We start from the raw sequence: 19838 nt of genomic DNA, 5'->3' as shown, positions 1-19838 counted from the left end.
CAGTTGACATAAATGTTTTCCAAGTATCGTACTGCGTCATAAAGTAAAAAAATAAATAAATAAAATTAAAAATCTGCACTGGAGTAGCCAATGTTTTGGCCGCGGTGTAGCAATGGCATTCTTCTGGGTCTAAGCCTGAACACAGACTCAGAAGAAGGTCACTGTAACCGTGGCCGAAACGTTTGTTTCTCCAGTATAGTTTTATTACATTATGACGTGATATGATACCTAAAAATCTTTTGTGCCCTAGGCATAATGTACTCAAATTTTCTTTCGTGCTCGGTAGAAACGTCAGCATACTGCCTTAAGCTTTCTCGCACATTTGCAAAAGAAAGGATTTCCCATGTATCTACATAGCTACTTATTCAGCAGAGAAGGTTTCAGTCACTTTAGTAATTATTTTTTACAGAATACACTTTGGTGATTTCGGTAATAAGTATCGTGCTGTAAGTCCGTACCGTTGTGATTCCATCGTGTACAGATCTAAGGATTTTCTTGACATTCAAGACATGCTTTCGTCTGCTAATGCAGAATATGCACAGCAGCAGAGTGATTCGTATTCGAAGTTAAACTGCACCGTCTTCAAACTCTAAGAGAGCAAGCTTTCGTGTCCAAGGAAGGCGAGGTCATTCCAACGCACAGGCAACAAACCTGGAGTATGTGTTTTGCCGATTATGCATTTTGCCAGCTATGCCTCAGACAAAAATCCCTGGTAGACTGGTACTATCTTAACCACTTTGGTAGCTATTAGTGTACCACAGTCCCTCACGTAGTCCATATTTCAAATATTTCTTAGGCATACAGTAATTCAAAAACAGCTAAATCGTTTTGAGATATAGTAGTAAACACTCCAAAGGTTTGAAATAGTTTTAAAATCGTTTTGAAAAAAAAAATTAAGTTTCATTGTGGAGACCCCCTTAAAGAATGGAATTCCCATGTGCAAAACACCTTCAAATCGCTGCTTACTTCACAAATGAGTTCATGGATGAAATACTTAACGTTAAGCTTGTAAACGAAATATAGGTTAGAAAAGGTTTGAAATTATGATTAAAGTTAGTTGGAAGTCGCTAAATGCTCAAATTATGAAACACTGGATGACTATATTCTGGGTAATTTGCGCTCCGTTTTAAGCAAAAAGTAATTTTTCACGCATATTAATGTTAATTATGTCATATTTCGTAAACTATGTGTCGTACAATTACAAACTCTTATTCAGTGGTATATGTGGATGAGTTGTGAATAGAGTTAGTAGTAAAGAAGTTATAAATTAAATCGTCATGATGTGCCAGTTTTATAGCATGAACAGTGAAAATGTTGTCAGCGACTTTTTCTTTTCATTATTTTGTGGGAACGTTAGCGACAAAAATTCTCCTAAAGATTTGAAATTATGAGTAAAGTTTTTTGCAAGTCACTAAGTGCTCTCATTCTCAAATACTGGAAAAATATAGTCTGGTTGTTTTTGGGCTCTGGGTTACGCTGCAACAAGACAAATCCATAGTTTCTAACTGTAACACTTGCCTTATTGTGTTACACCCTTAACATAAGATTATAGCTCTTAATGAGTAGATCACGTTAGCCCTTTAAATTTTTACATTCGGTCAACAATTACGCGAAATACTGAAAATCTAATTTTTATTGCCCCTGGAAGCCGTTATGTAGACAACCTGTAACTGACATTTCTGAACCATTAACCATGACTCGGAATAACCGTTTAGTAATATTAATATAGATTGTCGTGAGATTACTTAAGACAGTTACACACACTCGACGGTTATACCTGTAGCTCTTTGTAAGCGTTTCTGTGATTGTTTTGTAGCACTTACCCCCTATCAATCCCAAAATGTGACCAGCAGCAATGCCAGAGACTCAGAATCTCAGAATACTGCAAACGCTGACCGTCTGGATTTACGACCTCAACATCTAACTGTAACACTGATTTTACTCTATTTAACTTTCATGTACTCGGTTTGCCGAAGGAATACGATCGTTTCAATTATTCTGAAGCAAAGAAATACGTGTCGGTGAATACAACTGTAATGCCTTCAGCGGTCGAAACCCTTCTAAAAAAAGAAAATTGATGCTCTTGTTTCTCAGTCAATAGACTAACATTATTATCAGATGTAGAGAGTGAGTTTTCTAGTTTTTCATTCGAACTAAGTTTAATACCAGAAGTAACTTAGTGTATGCAGTCTTACATTATTTGTTTCATTATAGTCATTCCCAGAGGTCAAATTAAGTATTACCTACTGATTTACTTTTCGGTTTCTTATGTTAATATGCGTGCTTTTGATTGACTACGTCTCTCTCGTGACGGTAGGCTCAAAGAACAGCGTGCAAACTAATGCTTTTGCCGCGGATAGATTCTATACAGATCTACAGGCACATTATTGCCCCTCCTTGTCTTGTGGACTTGTTCTGCGTGTCACCAAAGAGGTTTGCTCCAAAGGCGCAACACACCACGGCGTTTACTCTGTAAATACTTTCGACAGTCCTATTTAAAAATGTTACACTCTGTAAATCAATTTCAGCACATTGTTGGAGCAACACTGTCATCCAATATATTAATTACTTGCAGATTTACACTCTAAATTTCACTGACTAGCAAATACTCGAGAATTAGTGATATTCCTTCGCTTACTATACCGGTGAAAAAAAGACTAAGTGCAGCTGTCAGTTAGAGTGGAAACGTGATCTAGCTTTTCTCTTCTGTAAGACCCTTGCATGAGATGTATGCACCCATTCTTGGTTCGTCGAAGGTTTACGCATTATCGAAAGAATTTCTGTGAGAAAAGCATATTTTTAGTGTCATCTCACACAGAATATTACTTCGTCTCGATATTCTCGAAGTGTCTATCATGCGAATCACAAATTCCACAGTCACCCTAATGAAGGAAGCATCCAATAGCAGCCAGAATGATAGTATTTTCATCGCATCGTGATGTAGTCACACATCCTGAAGAACTGAATTGAGACGCCCCAAACAGACTACATCCTTATTCACAGTATTTCTTTGTCAGTTCATCTTTGACCACTCTGACCTGGCAGTAATCTTCAGAGTACAAACAACTCACTCAAAAAACCGTGTTTTGTTCTAATAGGCTTGCGATCAATATTTAGTCTTTGTATCATTTCTCAAATAGGTTTTTCAGTGGGTCTTACGAATGTGAAAGCTGACAGTACGTAAAGTTCTAACAAAAAGAGAACATAATGTATCATTGCTAAAATCAAGACATAGATGATGAAAAGTGAACAGTAGCCAGCAATACGATTAGTGACTCGTTTAAGTCAAACTTTTTGTCATCTTGATTTGAATTACTTTTTATTTGTGATCATCAAATTTTTTATAGGTGTTCCACTATTTTCGTGAGTCATCTAGCTCCCATGAGAATTTTGTACATAATGTTTTAGTGACGTAATATAGATTATGCTACATTAAATTTATTTACTGTTTAAAGGAAAGTCTGTAGAGCTATTTCTGCACTGTTGTAATCTGATTTGCATCTGGCCATAAGGTGTGCATGTACCTGTGCGGTCTGGCCCTGTCAGTCCTGGCTGAGAAGCAGCAGGTGAAGGAGAAGCGAGGACTGACTGGCTCTCTTGGTGGATTTGGTGGCGGCTTCGGTGGAGGCTACGGAGGCGGCTATGGTGGTGGCTATGGAGGCGGGTATGGGGGCGGCTATGGAGGCGGCTACGGAGGCGCCTACGCTGGTGGACTCGGCGGCGGACTTGGAGGCGGCATTGGAGCTGGCATCGGTGGTGGGGCCCCTCAGGTGACTGTCAACAGAGTCCCCGTCCCTGTCCCAGTGCCCGTGGAGAGGACCATCCCAGTGCCGGTGAGAGTCCCAGTCACAGTCCCCGTGGAGCGGCCTGTTCCCGTCCACGTACCGCAGCCGTACCCTGTCCCTGTAGACAACCCTGTGCCCGTCCCTGTCAAGGTCCCCACCCCAGTGTCCGTCCCAGTTCCTCAGCCCTACGTCGTTAAGCGGCCAGTGCCCTACGTCGTCAGCGCCGGCCACGGCGGACTCGGCGGAGGTCTCGGCGGAGGTCTCGGAGGAGGTCTCGGAGGAGGACTCGGAGGAGGCTTCGGAGGAAAGTTCGGCGGAGGCTACAGCGGCGGCTTCGGTGGTGGATACGGCGGTGGCTTTGGAGGACTCGGAGGCTACGGGAAATATGGCCACTAGAAATCCACCTCAGTTATAATATCTTGACCTGTACATGCCATCAGATTCGTATTATGTACACAAAAAAATGCTAAATAAAAACTGATGCATCACAGTTCTCACGGTTATCATTTATGACCTACCCACTGAAGATGCCGTTTTTCGGAGCAACTCCAGCGAACTACTTCTAACAGTATGTTCAACTGAAATCCGCCTGCAGTAAGCAACCATATAAGAGGTTTAGACTATGATGATACAGACTTCTATGGATAACGAAGAAGAGTTAACGTGTCAATTTGAGGTCGGAGAACCTTACTCTAGAAAATGGCTGAGTTGAAAATTAAGGGGGTGAGTGTGAGAGTTTTTAATAAGTAATGACAATAAGAACCCAAGTAGACACACTTCTGTAAGAGTGAAGAGGCAGTTTTTCTTTCTTTCCGTGTCGCAGAGGTCATCCTACAGAAATTCTGACGTCCAATATGTGTTCAAAATGGTTCAAATGGCTCTGAGCACTATGGGACTTAACATCTATGGTCATCAGTCCCCTAGGACTTAGAACTACTTAAACCTAACTAACCTAAGGACATCACACAACACTCGGTCATCACAAGGCAGAGAATCCAATATGTGTAAAGTGAATCGCAGCTACATAGTTTTGGAACCAAAAACACGCGAATAGCTCAACTGGAATACCTTTAATAACATGGAGAGTATCTCTCGCAGGAAGTATACAGCAGTGGGTAAGAAGCAGGTAACACGTCTATTAACCGGTCATTAACTACACTACTGGCCATCAAAACTGCTACACCAAGAAGAAATGCAGGTGATAAACGGGTATTCATTGGACAAATATATTACACTAGAACTGACATATGATTACATTTTCACGCAATTTGGGTGCATAGATCCTGAGAAATCAGTACCCAGAACAACCACCTCTGGCCGTAATAACCACCTTGATACGCCTGGGCATTGAGTTAAACAGAGCTTGGATGGTGTGTACAGGTACAGCTGCCCATGCAGCTTCAACACGATACCACAGTTCATCAAGAGTAGTGACTGGCGTATTGTGACGAGCCAGTTGCTCGGCCACCATTGACCAGACGTTTTCAATTGGTGAGATATCTGGAGAATGTGCTGGCCATAGCAGCAGTCGAACATTTTCTGTATCTAGAAAGGTCCGTACAGGACCTGCAACATGGGGCCGCGCATTATCCTGCTAAAATGTAGGGTTTCGCAGGGATCGAATGAAGGGTAGAGCCACGGGTCGTAACAAATCTGAAACGTAACGTCCACTGTTCAAAGTGCAGTCAATGCGCACAAGAGGTGACCGAGACGTGTAACCAATGACACCCCACACCATCACACCGCGTGATACTCCAGTATGGCGATGACGAATACACGCTTCCAATGTGCGTTCACCGCGATGTCGCCAAACACAGATGCGACCATCATGATGTTGTAAATAGAACCTGGATTCATCCGAAAAAATGACGTTTTGCCATTCGTGCACCCAGGTTCGTCGTTGAGTACACCATCGCTGGCGCTCCTGTCTGTGATGCAGCGTCAAGGGTAACCGCAGCCATGGTCTCCGAGCTGATAGTCTATGCTGCTGCAAACGTCGTCTAACGGTTCGTGCAGATGGTTGTTGTCTTGCAAACGTCCCCATCTGTTGACTCAGGGATCGAGACGTGGCTGCACGATCCGATACAGCCATGCGGATAAGATGCCTGTCATCTCGACTGCTAGTGATACGAGACCGTTGGGATCCAGCACGGCGTTCCTTATTACCCTCCTGAACCCAATGATTCCATATTCTGCTAACAGTGACTGGATCTCGACCAACGCGAGCAGCAATGTCGCGATACGATAAACCGCAATCGCGATAGGCTACAATCCGACCTTTATCAAGGTCGGAAACTTGATGGTACGCATTTCTCCTCCTTGCACGAGGCATCACAACAACGTTTCACCAGGCAACGCCGGTCAACTGGTGTTTGTGTATGAGAAATCGGTTGGAAACTTTCCCCATGTCAGCATGTTGTAGGTGTCGCCACCGACGCCAACCTTGTGTGAATGCTCTGAAAAGCTAATCATTTCCATATCACAGCATCTTCTTCCTGTCCGTTAAATTTCGCGTCCGTAGCACGTCATCTACGTGGTGTAGCAATTTTAATGGCCAGTAATGTATATCAGCCCAAACGTTTACTGTAAATCTCCACTGAAGTGGACAATGGTTATGATACCCATATGACAGAGGAATTAACCCAAAAAACATTCAAGAAGAAAGGGAGTGAACAAGCTATCCGCACACAAGACCTTTCACAACAACACAGAACACTCAACACAATGACCTCACACAGGACACAACAGAGCTGGATACTGTGCACAAAACAAAACGGCTCATAACCAGCTACAATATCAAAATATTTGAAAGGAGAAGCAATATTTTAAAGAAACAAGGACTTGAAATTGGATATAGAGCAAACATAAAAACACAAACAAACACATAATACAGGAAACACCCACAGACATTTTCAACAGATCAGGCATTTACAGACATAATGCAACTTTGTCGGTCAATATACAAAGGGCAAACATGCAGGAACTTTAAAACAAGTCCTAAAAAGAAAGAGTTGCCATAGCACATTTACTGACCATTTTATAGCCCACAACAGTCAACCAGCAGAAATAAAAACAGATTTAAAAATACTGAAATCCAGCGACAGCCTATATCATATATTTATAATAGAAGAAAAAATCGAAATACATAAGGCATTAGCGGAAAGAAAAGGACTATAAACTATTACATTGCACTGTGCAATGGTGTACTATTTAACATAGCAAAGGAACTACAGAGAAAAGATAACACAAACTAATAAAATAACGCGAGCACACTCAAAAGAGAGACAGAGAGAGTGAGACAACCGCGCGGTGCAGAGGGGCAGAGAAAGTAAACAAAGTTCAGATTTGGCGGCAAATTGATATGAAAAGAAGTGAACATCAACAGGGCTGAAAACACAGCAGTAACATTAACAGCGTTCCGTGACGTGAAGAAGTGTAGCTTGCAAGTGGACTTCCTTAAAAACAGGTTCGTGTTTGTGTCTGCATGTTCACGACAAATGAGAATGCAGGTGTCAACGAACATTTCGAAACTAATTCAACATAATCGCAATATACAGTCGCAAACGAACTTGCAGTAACATCATGCTGTTACAGATGACGAAATACCAGCGTATAGCGACGTAAAGAGACTCCAACAGAACCTAACAGTGTAGAAAAATTAAGGCAATAACAGTAACAGACACAAACTGCATTACGCCTAATTTCGTAAGTATAATTATTACTTAAAACACGTTTTTATTTCACAATTCTGAATAAGAGTACCCTATGATAATAGCTCAAAGGTGCTTTTAATTATAACTTAAAACATGTTTACGTTTTACTTATGTGAATAAAAGTACCCTCTTAGGATGGCACAAAGGTGCTGAAACGTGTTTGGACATTTATAGACAACAGTTGCTAGCATAGTATGCGGATCTGCCATCCAGGAAGCAGAAATGATAACAATATTGAGTACTGAATGTTAACGCTCTTCCCCCCGAACAAAATTAACCGGTTGGCGCACTATTAATGATCAACTCTGAAGCAACACAAAAACTCATAGTCATAGAGAACGATGCACCATATAAAAAACGAAACTTACGAAGTCTTTCACACTGTCAACAGTTTGATACATTACTCAGATATTTCCAGTAATATAATCCACAGCTAAAATTATCATTTCAGTTTTGGGATGGTTTTTCCAGAAAAAGGTACGTAATCAGAGTAAGAAGCAAGCCACAGTATTTACCCATAGAAAGAGGAAGGCAAAATTTAACTAAGACATAAAGCGAACGCAGTGCAAAGAAATAAGATACGAAAATTAAAAGAGGATTCTGGTTACTATCAAGTATCTAGGAGCCAGTTATGTTATACCACATTCACTAAACCACATTTAAGTTTTCACTCAAGGGGTAAGTTACGTTTACAGTAAAACAAATTTTCCAGATAAGAAGTAAAAAAAAAAATACGATTTACAGTCGCCTAATAAAGGGAGTAAGACCAAACCGAATCCGACTCCTCAGTAGGATATCATCTGAAATAATGATCACCTTAAATTCCTCACTAGTGGTATGAAGACCTCCTGGTAGAAAGTTATCAATAAGATAATAGCAACAAAGCAACGGCTAAATAAAATATTTCTGACAGTCAGTAAACAAATCTAAAATTGTAACTTGGCAGATAGCCTAGCTCACAAATTAGTCTTTATGCACTCAAAATAAGTCATGGATACTGCAATGAACAAACCCATCCAACATTTGTAAATAAGGAGCTGTTCAGACTCGAAGCAGATGTCAACCTTGCCCAAGAATAATGTAGTATACTTGCTGAAACCAAATTTGGAACATTTTATTACCAGAAAAGGCCAAAATAAAAAGAATAATCGTCACATGCTTCCGGACGTATATCAAAGAAAAACTTAAAATACTACGTTGACAATAGTGAAACTACAAAATCAAATTCAAAATATACCTGGACGTTATTTGTAATGAGGGTTTAAAACAAGGCGCCGAGAAATAAAGCTGTAGATCGTCTCCTAGAAACGCGTAAAGTCCGTCGTTCAAACTAAAACAAGTTGCATAATAATTGCTAGAGTACTTCAACAGTTTCCACTATAAAGTGTGATTGTCTTATAACCCTTCACAGTTAATTATAAATTGAGTTTTGTTTCCTATTAATGTGATGTAATTGTGTGAATATAGTTTATTAAATAAAATTATGTTAAAAAAAGTACTGATTTGCTGCATAATTTCGTAACGTTTCTCCGTAAGTTTAATAAACACAAGAGATACACATAACAGAGACTTTAGTCATCAGTAATACGAGTACATTCTCCTTCACTGTTTACAATAGTCTGCTAGCGATTGGGTAACTTTTCAACTAAGCGACTGTAGAAATCAAGTGGAGGTGAAGAACTCGTCGAGACGTCTTCGGAGAGCATTTGAATCCGGTAAGGAAGTTTCTTGAAGATTGTTCGAAAAAGAGCGTAGAATATGAAAGTCTCAGGGCACAAGATGAGATGAATAACGTGGGTGTGGAATGACTTCCCAACCCAACTCCAGTATAGCGTTTTTTGTTAGTGTAGCAGAATGCGGGCAGGCGTTATCGTGGAGTAGCATGACTTCATGCAGTGTTCCTGGACGTTTGTTCTTGGACCGTGCCGCAAGACTTCTCAGTTGTATTTCAGCAATGGTGGTTACACGTCGGGGAAGCAACTGGTTGTATACCACACCGTCGCTGTTCCACGAAGTAACATTAATTTTTTCGGATGCGCGCAGGTATTTGCACGGGGAGATGGTGCTTTGTTTGGGCTCAACTATTACTATCTTTTTCTTATGTTAGCATGAGGACACCAGCTCAAGTCACTAACAATGATACAGAACAGGAATGACCGGTGTTGTTCACGAGCCAATTGATGACGAGCAAGCTGGTTGCACATATGGCCGCTCGCGTATTTTTGTGATTTTCGCTGGGAGTATGTGGTACCCATACACTCTAAAATCATTTCTAGCTGGATATCTCTGTCTACATGGTAGACGTCCATGCTTCCTCACAAAACGTGGAATTCTGGCTCTGTACAGCAGGATAGCTCGCAATATATGACAGGCCTGACGACAGAGCACAAGTGTTTCGGAGCACACCGATTAGCGCTCAAGGGACATCACAGGAGACGATTCAGCGACATAGCCAGTTACGACTGCAATGGGAACAGGACAATCGAGACTGGACCCAGGTTCAGTGAAAACGTGTCACCTGGTCGGAGGAACCTAGTTTCTTGATGCAGCAGGTCGATGGTCGTGTTCCAATACGCCATCGTGCAGGTGAGCGGCTGCTCGAACCATGCTCCGAGCCAACGACGTAGGCCAGCGGAGCAATATTATCTTATGGGAGACATTCACATGGGCTTCCTTGGGGCGTGTGGTAGTAATGGGAGGCACCTCGACAGTTGTGGTAGACATTATTGCGTACCACATGCATCCTGTCATACTTCATACACCTCACAAGGTGCTTGTTATCAAATAGAGTGCTTATGGAATATCGTCTCAGTTACGTGTCTGTATTCTTGATTTCCTGTCAGCGAGGTGGCAGTTCGTAGCGACTGTCGGAAAGTCATCGAGTAAAAGAGACCTGATTTCTGGCGTTCCACAAGGTACTGTTATAGGCCCTCTGCTGATCCTTATCCATATACATGATTGAGGAGACAAGCTGAACAGCCGTCTTAGGTTGTTTGCAGGTGATGCTGTCGTTCATTTTCTAGTAAAGTCATCAGAAGATGAAAACAAATTACAAAACGATTTAGAAAAGATATCTGTATCGTGCGAAAATTGGCTATTGACTCTAAATAATGAAAAGTGTGCGCTCATCAACATTACAGCTAAAGGAATCCCTTAAACGTCAGTTACACGATAAAATCAATCAAATCCAAGCACTGTAAATGCAACTAAATACCTAGGAATAACAAATACGAAAGAGCTAAATTGCAAATAACACATAGACAATGTTCTGAGGAAGGCGAAGCAAAGACTGCGTTTTATTGACAGAACTTTTGAAATATGCAACACATCTACTAAAGAGGCAGCCTACACTGTTCTTGTCCGTCCTCTTTTAGAGTAGTGCTACGAGGTGTTCGATCCTTGCCAAATAGGATTAATGGCGTACATCGAGAACGTTCAAAGAAGAGCAGCACGTTTTGTATTATCGAGCAATAGGGGAGAGAGTGCTACGGACATGATACAAGATTCGGGGTGGACGTCATTAAAACTACGGTGTTGCTCGCTGCGGACGCGTCCTCTCACGAAATTTCAGTCAGCAATCACCACCTTTCTCCCCCGGAGTTAAGGAATTCTGCCACCTGGGCAGCAAGATAACCAGTGACAGACGGAGCATGGAGGACCTCGAAAGCAGTCTAGCCCTGGCAAAAAGGGCATTTCTGCCCAATAGAAGTCTAAAATGGCTCTGAGCACTATGCGACTCAACTGCTGAGGTCATCAGTCGCCTAGAACTTAGAACTAATTAAACCTAACTAACCTAAGGACAGCACACAACACCCAGCCATCACGAGGCAGAGAAAATCCCTGACCCCGCCGGGAAACGAACCCGGGAACCCGGGCGTGGGAAGCGGGAACGCTACCGCACGACCACGAGATGCGGGCAATAGAAGTCTACTAGTATCAAACATAGACCTTAATTTGAGGAAGAAAATTCTGAGAATATACTTCTGAAGCAGAGCATTGTATGATAGTGAAACATGGACTGTGGGAAAACCGGTAAAGAGAAAATCGGAAGCATTTGAGATGTGGTGCTATAGGTGAATGTTGGAAATTGGGTCTACTGACAAAGTAAGGAATGAGGTGGTTCTGAAAAGGATCGGAGAGGAAAGGAAAATGTGGAAAACCCTGACGAAGAGAAGGGACAGGATGACAGGACATCTGTTAAGACATTAGGTAATGACTTCCATGGTACTAGAGGAAACTGTAGAGGGCAAAAACTGTAAAGGAAGACAGAGATTGGAATACACCCAGAAAATAATTGAGGACGTAGGTTGAAAGCGCTGCTCTGAGATGAAGTGGAAGGCACAGGAGCGGAATTCGTGGCTGGCCGCATCAAACCTGTCAGATGACTGATGGCTCGAAAATAAAAAAATAAAAGAAAAACAGAGTGAGTGTGAGAGAGAGGTTTACAGGCAATCATTTTCCCCACGCGCCATTCACAAGTGGAACAGGGAAGGGGGGCTCAGTTAGTGGTTCCAAAAGTACCTTCCGTCAGACACCATCAGGTAACTTGCAGATGGGTGACCTGTCCGTAGACATCTGCCGTCACATAAGTCTGGAAAGCTATCAAGGACTTATAGTGACTACGTCGCACATAACCGCAGCTGCTTTGCGTTTTGAAGGTGAATCAAAATGCTATTAAGTACGTCTTTATAAAGTTCTGACCCTAGACACAATCATTTTGAATTACGAGGCAGAACAAGAAGAACCGTTATTGCTACGTCATATGAATCATACACAACCGTTCGCTCGACGGAAGATCCGTACCCAAAGACTAGAAAGTTGCACCGGTCACACCAATATTCAAGGAAGGTAGTAGGAATAATCCACTAAATTACAGGCCCATTTCGTTAACGTCGATATGCAGCAGGATTTTAGAACATATATTGTGTTCGAACATAATGAACTACCTCTAAGAAAACGGTCTATTGTCACACAGTCAACATGGGTTTAGAAAACATCGTTCATGTGAAACACAACTAGTTCTTTATTCACATGAAATGCTGAGTGCTACTGACAAGGGATTTCAGATCGATTCCGTATTTATGGATTTCCAGAAGGCTTTTGACACTGTACCACACAAGCGGCTCGTAGTGAAATTGCGTGCTTATGGAATATCGTCTCAGTTATGTGACTGGATCTGTGATTTCCTGTCAGAGAGGTCACAGTTCGTTGTAATTGACGGAAAGTCATCGAGTAAAACAGAAGTCATTTCTGGCGTTCCCCAAGGTAGTGTTTAGACCCCTTGCTGTTCCTTATCTACCGGGTGATCAGAAAGTCGTTATAAATTTGAAAACTGAATAAATCACGGAATAATGTAGATAGAGAGGTACAAATTGACACACATGGTTGGAATGTCATGGGGTTTTATTAGAACCAAAAAAATACAAAAGTTCAAAAAATGTCCGACAGATGACGCTTCATCAGATCAGAATAGCAAGAATTAGCATAACACAGTAAGACAAAGCACAGATCATGTTCTTTACAGGAAATGCTCAATACTTCCACCATCATTCCTCAACAATAGCTGTAGTCGAGGAATAATGTTGTGAACAGCACTGTAAAGCATGTCCGGAGTTATGGTGAGGCATTGGCGTCGGATGTTGTCTTTCAGCATTCCTAGAGATGTCGGTCGATCACGATACACTTGCGACTTCAGGTAACCCCAAAGCCAATAATCGCACGGACTGAGGTCTGGGGACCTGGGAGGCCAAGCATGACGAAAGTGGCGGCTGAGCACACGATCATCACCAAACGACGAGCGCAAGAGTTCTTTCACGCTTCTAGCAATCCTTTTTTTTTTTTGTTCTAATAAAACCCCATGTCATTCCAAGCATGTGTGTCAATTTTTACCTCTCTATCTACATTATTCATTGGTTTATTAAGTTTTCAAATTTATACTGACTTTTTGATCACTCAGTATATAAACTACTCGTATTTGGGAGACAATCTGAGCAGCCGTCTTCGGTTGTTTGCAGGTGACGCTGTCGTTTATTGACTAATAAAGTCATCAGAAGATCAAAACAAACTGCAAAACGATGTAGAAGAAATATCGGAACGGTGCGAAAAATGGTAGTTGACCTTAAATTGTGAGGTAATCCATAAGAGTGCTAAAAGGAACTCGTTAAACTTAGGTTACACGATAAATCAGTCTAATCTAAAAGACGTAAATTCAACTAAATACCTAGGTATTACAATTACGAACAATTTAAGTTGGAAGGAACACACAGAAAATGTTGTGGCGAAGGCTAACCAAAGACTGCGTATTTTTTGGCAGGACACTTAGAAAATGTAACAGACCTACTAAGGAGACTGCCTACACTACGCTTGTCCGTCCACTTTTAGGATACTGTTGGGCGGTGTGGGATCCTTACCAGATAGGACTGACTGCGTACATCGAAAAAGTTCAGAGAAAGGCAGCACGTTTTGCGTTATCGCGAAATATGGGGGAGAGTGTCACATAAATGATACAGGATTTGGGACGGACATCATTAAAAGAAAGGCGTTTTTCGTTTCGACGGAATCTTCTCACGAAATTCGAATCACCAACTTTCTCCTCAAAATGCAAAAACATTTTGTTGACACTGACTTACATAGGGAGGAACGACCACCAAGATAAAATAGGGGAACTCAAATCTCGTAAGGAAAGATATAGGTGTTTATTCTTTCCGCGCGCTATACGAGATTGGAATAATAGAGAATTGTGAAGGTGGTACGATGAAGCCTCTGCCAGGCACTTAAATGTGTTTTGCAGAGTATCGATGTAGATGTAGATGTACTACGAACTTAATTTCAGCTCCATGATGTGTCAAAATAGCTAAATGATGAAAGCGCACAGTCCACATACGGATGTTAAGTGAAATGAGCCCGCTTTCAGCCATCCGTGTCGAAGCAAAGTGCTACGACGGCAGTCTGTGCAACTGCTTGTCAACGGGTGTGGAACCTTGAGGCGGAAACCTGTGGAGCTGCATCACTTTACGTATCCAAATACTCAACAGTATCTCTGTTAAATCGTATCTCCGTGCGATTTTACATTCTAACCCCATTGTCCTTCCCACTGAGCAGCGAATTGTTGCATTTGTTTTGTCACTGTTGGAACGTGCTTGCTGAAAACAGAAGAGCCCCCCCCCCCCCTTGCAATCGGCGATTCCGAGCCCGGAACGCAATCGACAGACACCCTGGGCTGTTGATCCGCCCGACGGCTCATTACGACACCCAATCTAATTCCGCCGGTGGGCCAGCGACAAGGCGATGTCGCCGCACGTTGTTTCATTAGGGGCCCTTTACGCGAGCTATGGTGATGGTGGGGGAGGGGGGGGGGCGGGAGTGAAGGAGGCAGCCGGAGCGACGAACAGATGGGCGCTGCGGCCGAATCGGAGGCGCGAGGGAGAAAGCGGGAAAAAAAAGATCGCGGAAATGACGTAGTTCGGAGCCGGCCGGGCTCGTGAGGAAGGCTGAGAGGAGAGAAAAGCAGAAACGAAAACTGGGAGGAAAAAAGAAATCTGTGAGCTGGGAAGCCGCGAGAAAGGGTGAGCGTCTAGGTGGAGCCGTGGTCCGCGGATGAACAGTGGAGAACAGCTCGTTCTATCGACTCGACGAAAGGGTGTGACCTCCTTCGTTTGATGTCGAGAGATTAGAAAGTTTTCTTTTTTGCTTCCCTCATAAAAGAGTGACATAAGGAAAAAAATGTCTTTCGCCCGCGTTCCTGAAACAGAACCCCCTCCATCCATTTTGCGATAATATGCAGATAAAAGAGAATAGCTTATAACTCTAAAGGGATTCTTAGCTGAGATATTACTCACTGTAGCTAAATGTCTCCGACAACGTTTTCCTTTCACCTACAAGAGCACGTTTTCGCTATGAAGAGCAGCATAATTAAAGTTGCATGTGAGGAAATTCACGTTCATTGCGTCACATGTCATTTTCATTTGGAACTCACACTACACCGTTTACAGATACACATTCACAGCTATATTGTTACAAGAAAGTAACATCGACATCTGAATGAATAATTCGGTCGCTCCGTGAATGAAAGTGCATTGTCGCAAAATACGGCAACGGCGAACAACGTGGGAGAGGGATTCTCGCAATCCAGTTTGTAACTCGCTGCTAGCCGCTCGGAAAGAGAATGAATCTTATTAGTTACTAGCAGCTGATGGTGGGGGATGCGCAGGAGGACTGAAAATAGGGCCGCCTCTCAAAATGACACGAGCTATAACACTCTGTCAAAAAGCAAAACATTGTCCATACTGGACAGCAAGATTCTAGAAACGCCTTTGTTAACACTTCAGAACGGTTGGTATATGCGTATAAGCTTATATTCTACAGCTATCATAAGAGACATTTTTGTATGTAACCACCACAAACCTGCTAACCTCTGTATTGTTCTATAACTAGTACCGAGAGTATCCCACCTTCTGGCGGACATAGAGAATGGCATGACGTCGCGTAGTCCAAACACAACATATCGTCGAAATTAGTAGCATTTTGGTGGCTCTGAATACACATAAAAATGCTTTTGATAGTTGACAGCCAAATGAACTGGTTATTAAGAGGCGCTAAAAATGCACAAAACGAGTTTTGTGCTGTTACTAACCGTCTTCAGTTGATGTATTCAACAGCTGCGTTGATCAAACCGAGCTACTATAATTTCATATGGGCGCACTCTGGCAATTAGTTACTTTTGTTTCTGTAATAGTGAGTTCACGTATGTTAGCTGAAGCACAGTACCTCTAGCCATACAGGAAATCATCATGAATGTAGATCGTATGGAATGTTGCAAAGTAAGAGTGTACGAGAATGCTGATATCAGCTAAAAGAGAAAGTACTGTAACGGTTGAGATATTAATTTTTGTCAACTGAAGAAGAAATAAGTTATTCGGCTTACAGTACACTGTTAATATTATTTCACTAATTTGCACTGTAGCAACATAAAATAATGTATCTTCACTGGTTTGTAAGTAGTTCAAGATTTATGAATTTGTGCACTGGACGAAACCACAGAAGCCAAATCATTCTGGTATAGTCTTTCATGACTGTGCCCATCAACGTAGATCCTCCACCTAAGCTTCCAACTTTAAAAAAGTCTCACGAGGGGAGGCCGCCAATTGTGAAATTCAGATTCGATTCATACTGCGCATAATAACAGCTCATGGCCAGAGGCGTTATGTGGGAAAGCACCAAGATGCACTTCTCAGCCGTTGTCGAGAAAATAGACAGTTAAAAGATAAAAGAAACTCTTGCCATGAAATACTCTACGAGTAATAATTTCGTACAGCATCGTGGCGCAGCGGTAAGCGCTCGGGTTCGTATTCCGAAGAAGAAACACACACACTCACACACATATATATATATATATATATATATATATATATATATATATATAATTCCCGGCAATCAGTTGCAACAATTATGCATATAATAAGTTGTTGAAAGTCGTTTGTCGTGGAAAAATAATACTTGAAATAAAACGCAATATCACAAATAATATTCAAGTGAATACAATTTATTGAAAAGTCCGGTATACCCTCGCACATAATTAACAATTAGTGACCAGAAGTAGCTGGAGTATCGCACGAACCAGAGTGATAGTTATCACAGAAACATGGAAACCAGAAAACAGCACGACATCGAGCACATCTGATAAACGATGCGTTTTTACAAGAACAATTGTTTTTTAAATTATCTGTTGGGAAACACACCTGACTGACATTCTGAAAAATTGTTCCATCGTTCGTCAGGTTTGATGCATACCACGCGTATCGTATCATATCGACAAAAATCGGAGAAGAGAATTGGTGGTGGACGATGGATTGGATTTTTATACAATCGTCTCTGGAGTTGATGTCACGGTTTCGCTCCATTAAAAAAGCACAATTTTGAAGGCGCTTGATCAAATTTTTTACCTGCCGGTAAAAATACACGTCACGCGGTTGGACGAGAGGAGTGCACGTTGGAGGAATGACTTTTATAGTGCACGTTGGCAACTTCTTATCGTCCTGGAACATCTCATTGTATAATGCCGGGTTCGCTTGCCCACCCCAAGAGTCGATCAGAAGGAGAAATTCTTTCTTTTGTACGTATGGTTGCAAAGCATTACGCAAGAAGTCCATGAACAAACCCGTTGTTAGTTTACCGGATTTGGAGGATGTAATAACAACGTTGGTATACTTCTTGGCGTACTCGTCGACTGTCTTCTGTACTCTGGGTCCAAACGTACCTGTGGACTCTTGGAGGCATACGAAAACAAGTGGCAAGACTCGTCCAGACATCGTGATTGAATATTGTGCCGTATACGAATGCGTCACCTTGTTCATGTCGTGTCGGGTTACCAGGACAGCCTTTTTGTGTGTGTGTGTGTGTGTGTGTGTGTGTGTGTGTGTGTGTGTGAGTGTGTGTGTGTGTGTGTGTAAGTGTGTGTGTGTGTGTGTGTATACTTTTGTATTACAAAAAATAAATAATAAAAAAAAAGTTGGAAAGCGCGAGATTCGATCCGGCGACCTTCGGATTACGAACCCGAGCGCTTACCGCTGCGCCACGACGTTGTAGGAAATCAATAATCGTAGAGAGTATTTCACCGCAACGGTTTCTTTTAACTGTCTATTTTCTCGACAACGGCTGAGAAGTGCATCTTGGTGCTTTCCCACATTACACCTCTGGCCATGAGCTGTTATTATGCGCAGTATGAATCGAATCTGAATTTCACAATTGGCGGCCTCCCCTTGTCAGTCTGGCTGCAGATAAGCTTTACTGGATGAAATTTCCCTACGGCGGTACACTGTAGTGTACAATCTCTGTCTTCGCCAATAGCGTTTAGTCTCTACTGTTCCCTGTAGTACCAGGGAGGTCATTTCCTGATGCACATGTCCTGTTGTTCTGTCCCTTCCTCGTCTTAGTGCTTTCTAATTGTTCCTTTCTTCGTCGATTCTACGGAGAACCTCCTCATTTCTTGACAGTGTACCCCATTTTGAACACTTTTCTGTAGCACCACATCTCACACGCTTCAATTGTCTTCTGTTACAGTTTTTTCACTGTCCATGATTCACTATCACACAATGCTGTGCTCCAAAAGTACATTTCCAGAAATTTCTTCCTCAAACAAAGGTCTACTTTTAATGCCAAGAGACTTCTCTTGCCCAGGAAAATCCTCTTTCTCTGTGCAAGTCTGCTTTTTATGTCTGCCATGCTTCTTCCGTCATGGGTTATTTTGTTTCCAAGATAACAGAATTCCTTTACTCTGTGATCATTTTGATGCTAAGTTTCTCAGTATTCCCATTTCTGCTATTTCTCCTTCCTCTCGTCTTATTCCGGTTTACTCCCATTCCATATTCTACACTCATTAAAGTCTTCATTCCATGAAACATACAGTATGGCGCGTAACGATAAGCATAAAATGTTACGATGCTCAAAATTACTGCGAGAAAATTTGATAATGTGCTGTTAAACAGCTTTCACGTGACGCAAAACTCGTAGGTCAAAATGAACCGGAAAAATTGCTTGGTTGAGGAATGATAACCAAAAAGTTCATATTCGCAAGCCATTCAAACTCAATTAAATTAGTGCAGGCTGTTACAATCCTAAGACAAGTCAGTGCGGAAATCGCAGTTTAAGGCCTCACAGCAAATCATTAATAGTGGCCAAGCCCAGCTTCCATGAAGAACGAATATATACTCTATTAGCTCCTCCCTCATCTTTTTTTTTTTTTTTTTGGGGGGGGGGGGTCATCAGTCTTCTGACTGGTCTGATGTGGTCCGTCACTAATTTCTCTCCCGCGCTAACCTCTTCATCTCAGAGTAGCACTTGCAACTTGCGTCCTCCTTTATTTGCTGGATGTATTCCAATCTCTGTCTTCCTCTACAGCTTTTGGCCACTACAGCTCCCTCTAGTAGCATGAAAGTCACTCCCTCACGTCTTAATAGACGTCCTATCATCCCGTCCCTTCTCCTTATCAGTGTTTTCCACATATTCCTTCCCTCTCCGATTCTGCTCAGAACCCCCTCAGTCCTTGCCTTATCAGTCCATCTAATTTTCATCATTCCTCTGTAGCACCATACCTCAAATTCCTCGATTCTCTTCTGTTCCGGTTTACCCACAATCCATGTTTCACTATCATAAAATTCTGTACTCCAGACGTACATTCTCAGAACTTTCTTCCTCAATTTAAGCCCTACGTTTGGTACTAGTAGACTTCTTTGCCAGGAATGCCCTTATTGCCATTGCTAGATTGCTTTTGATGTCCTCCTTACTCCATCCGCCATTAACTATTTTATTGCCTACGTAGCGTAATTCCTTAATTTCATCTACC

The 19838-nt window shown here is 42.0% G+C and overlaps 1 protein-coding gene across 1 annotated transcript in view; it reads left to right on the top strand.

Moving 5' to 3' along the window:
- LOC126455819 (uncharacterized) overlaps positions 1 to 4275 on the top strand; it is a 268692-nt gene extending 264417 nt beyond the window's left edge. Inside the window, exon 5 of the mRNA XM_050091579.1 lies at positions 3513 to 4275. Within this exon, the coding sequence (XP_049947536.1) occupies positions 3513 to 4181 (669 nt within the window). The 3' untranslated portion in view covers positions 4182 to 4275. The remainder of the gene's footprint in view (positions 1 to 3512) is intronic.
- The last annotated feature ends 15563 nt before the right edge of the window (positions 4276 to 19838 follow it).

Source organism: Schistocerca serialis, chromosome 2 (genome assembly GCF_023864345.2).
Source record: "Schistocerca serialis cubense isolate TAMUIC-IGC-003099 chromosome 2, iqSchSeri2.2, whole genome shotgun sequence".
NCBI lineage: Eukaryota > Metazoa > Arthropoda > Insecta > Orthoptera > Acrididae > Schistocerca > Schistocerca serialis.
This window is presented reverse-complemented; position numbering and strand designations above follow the sequence as displayed.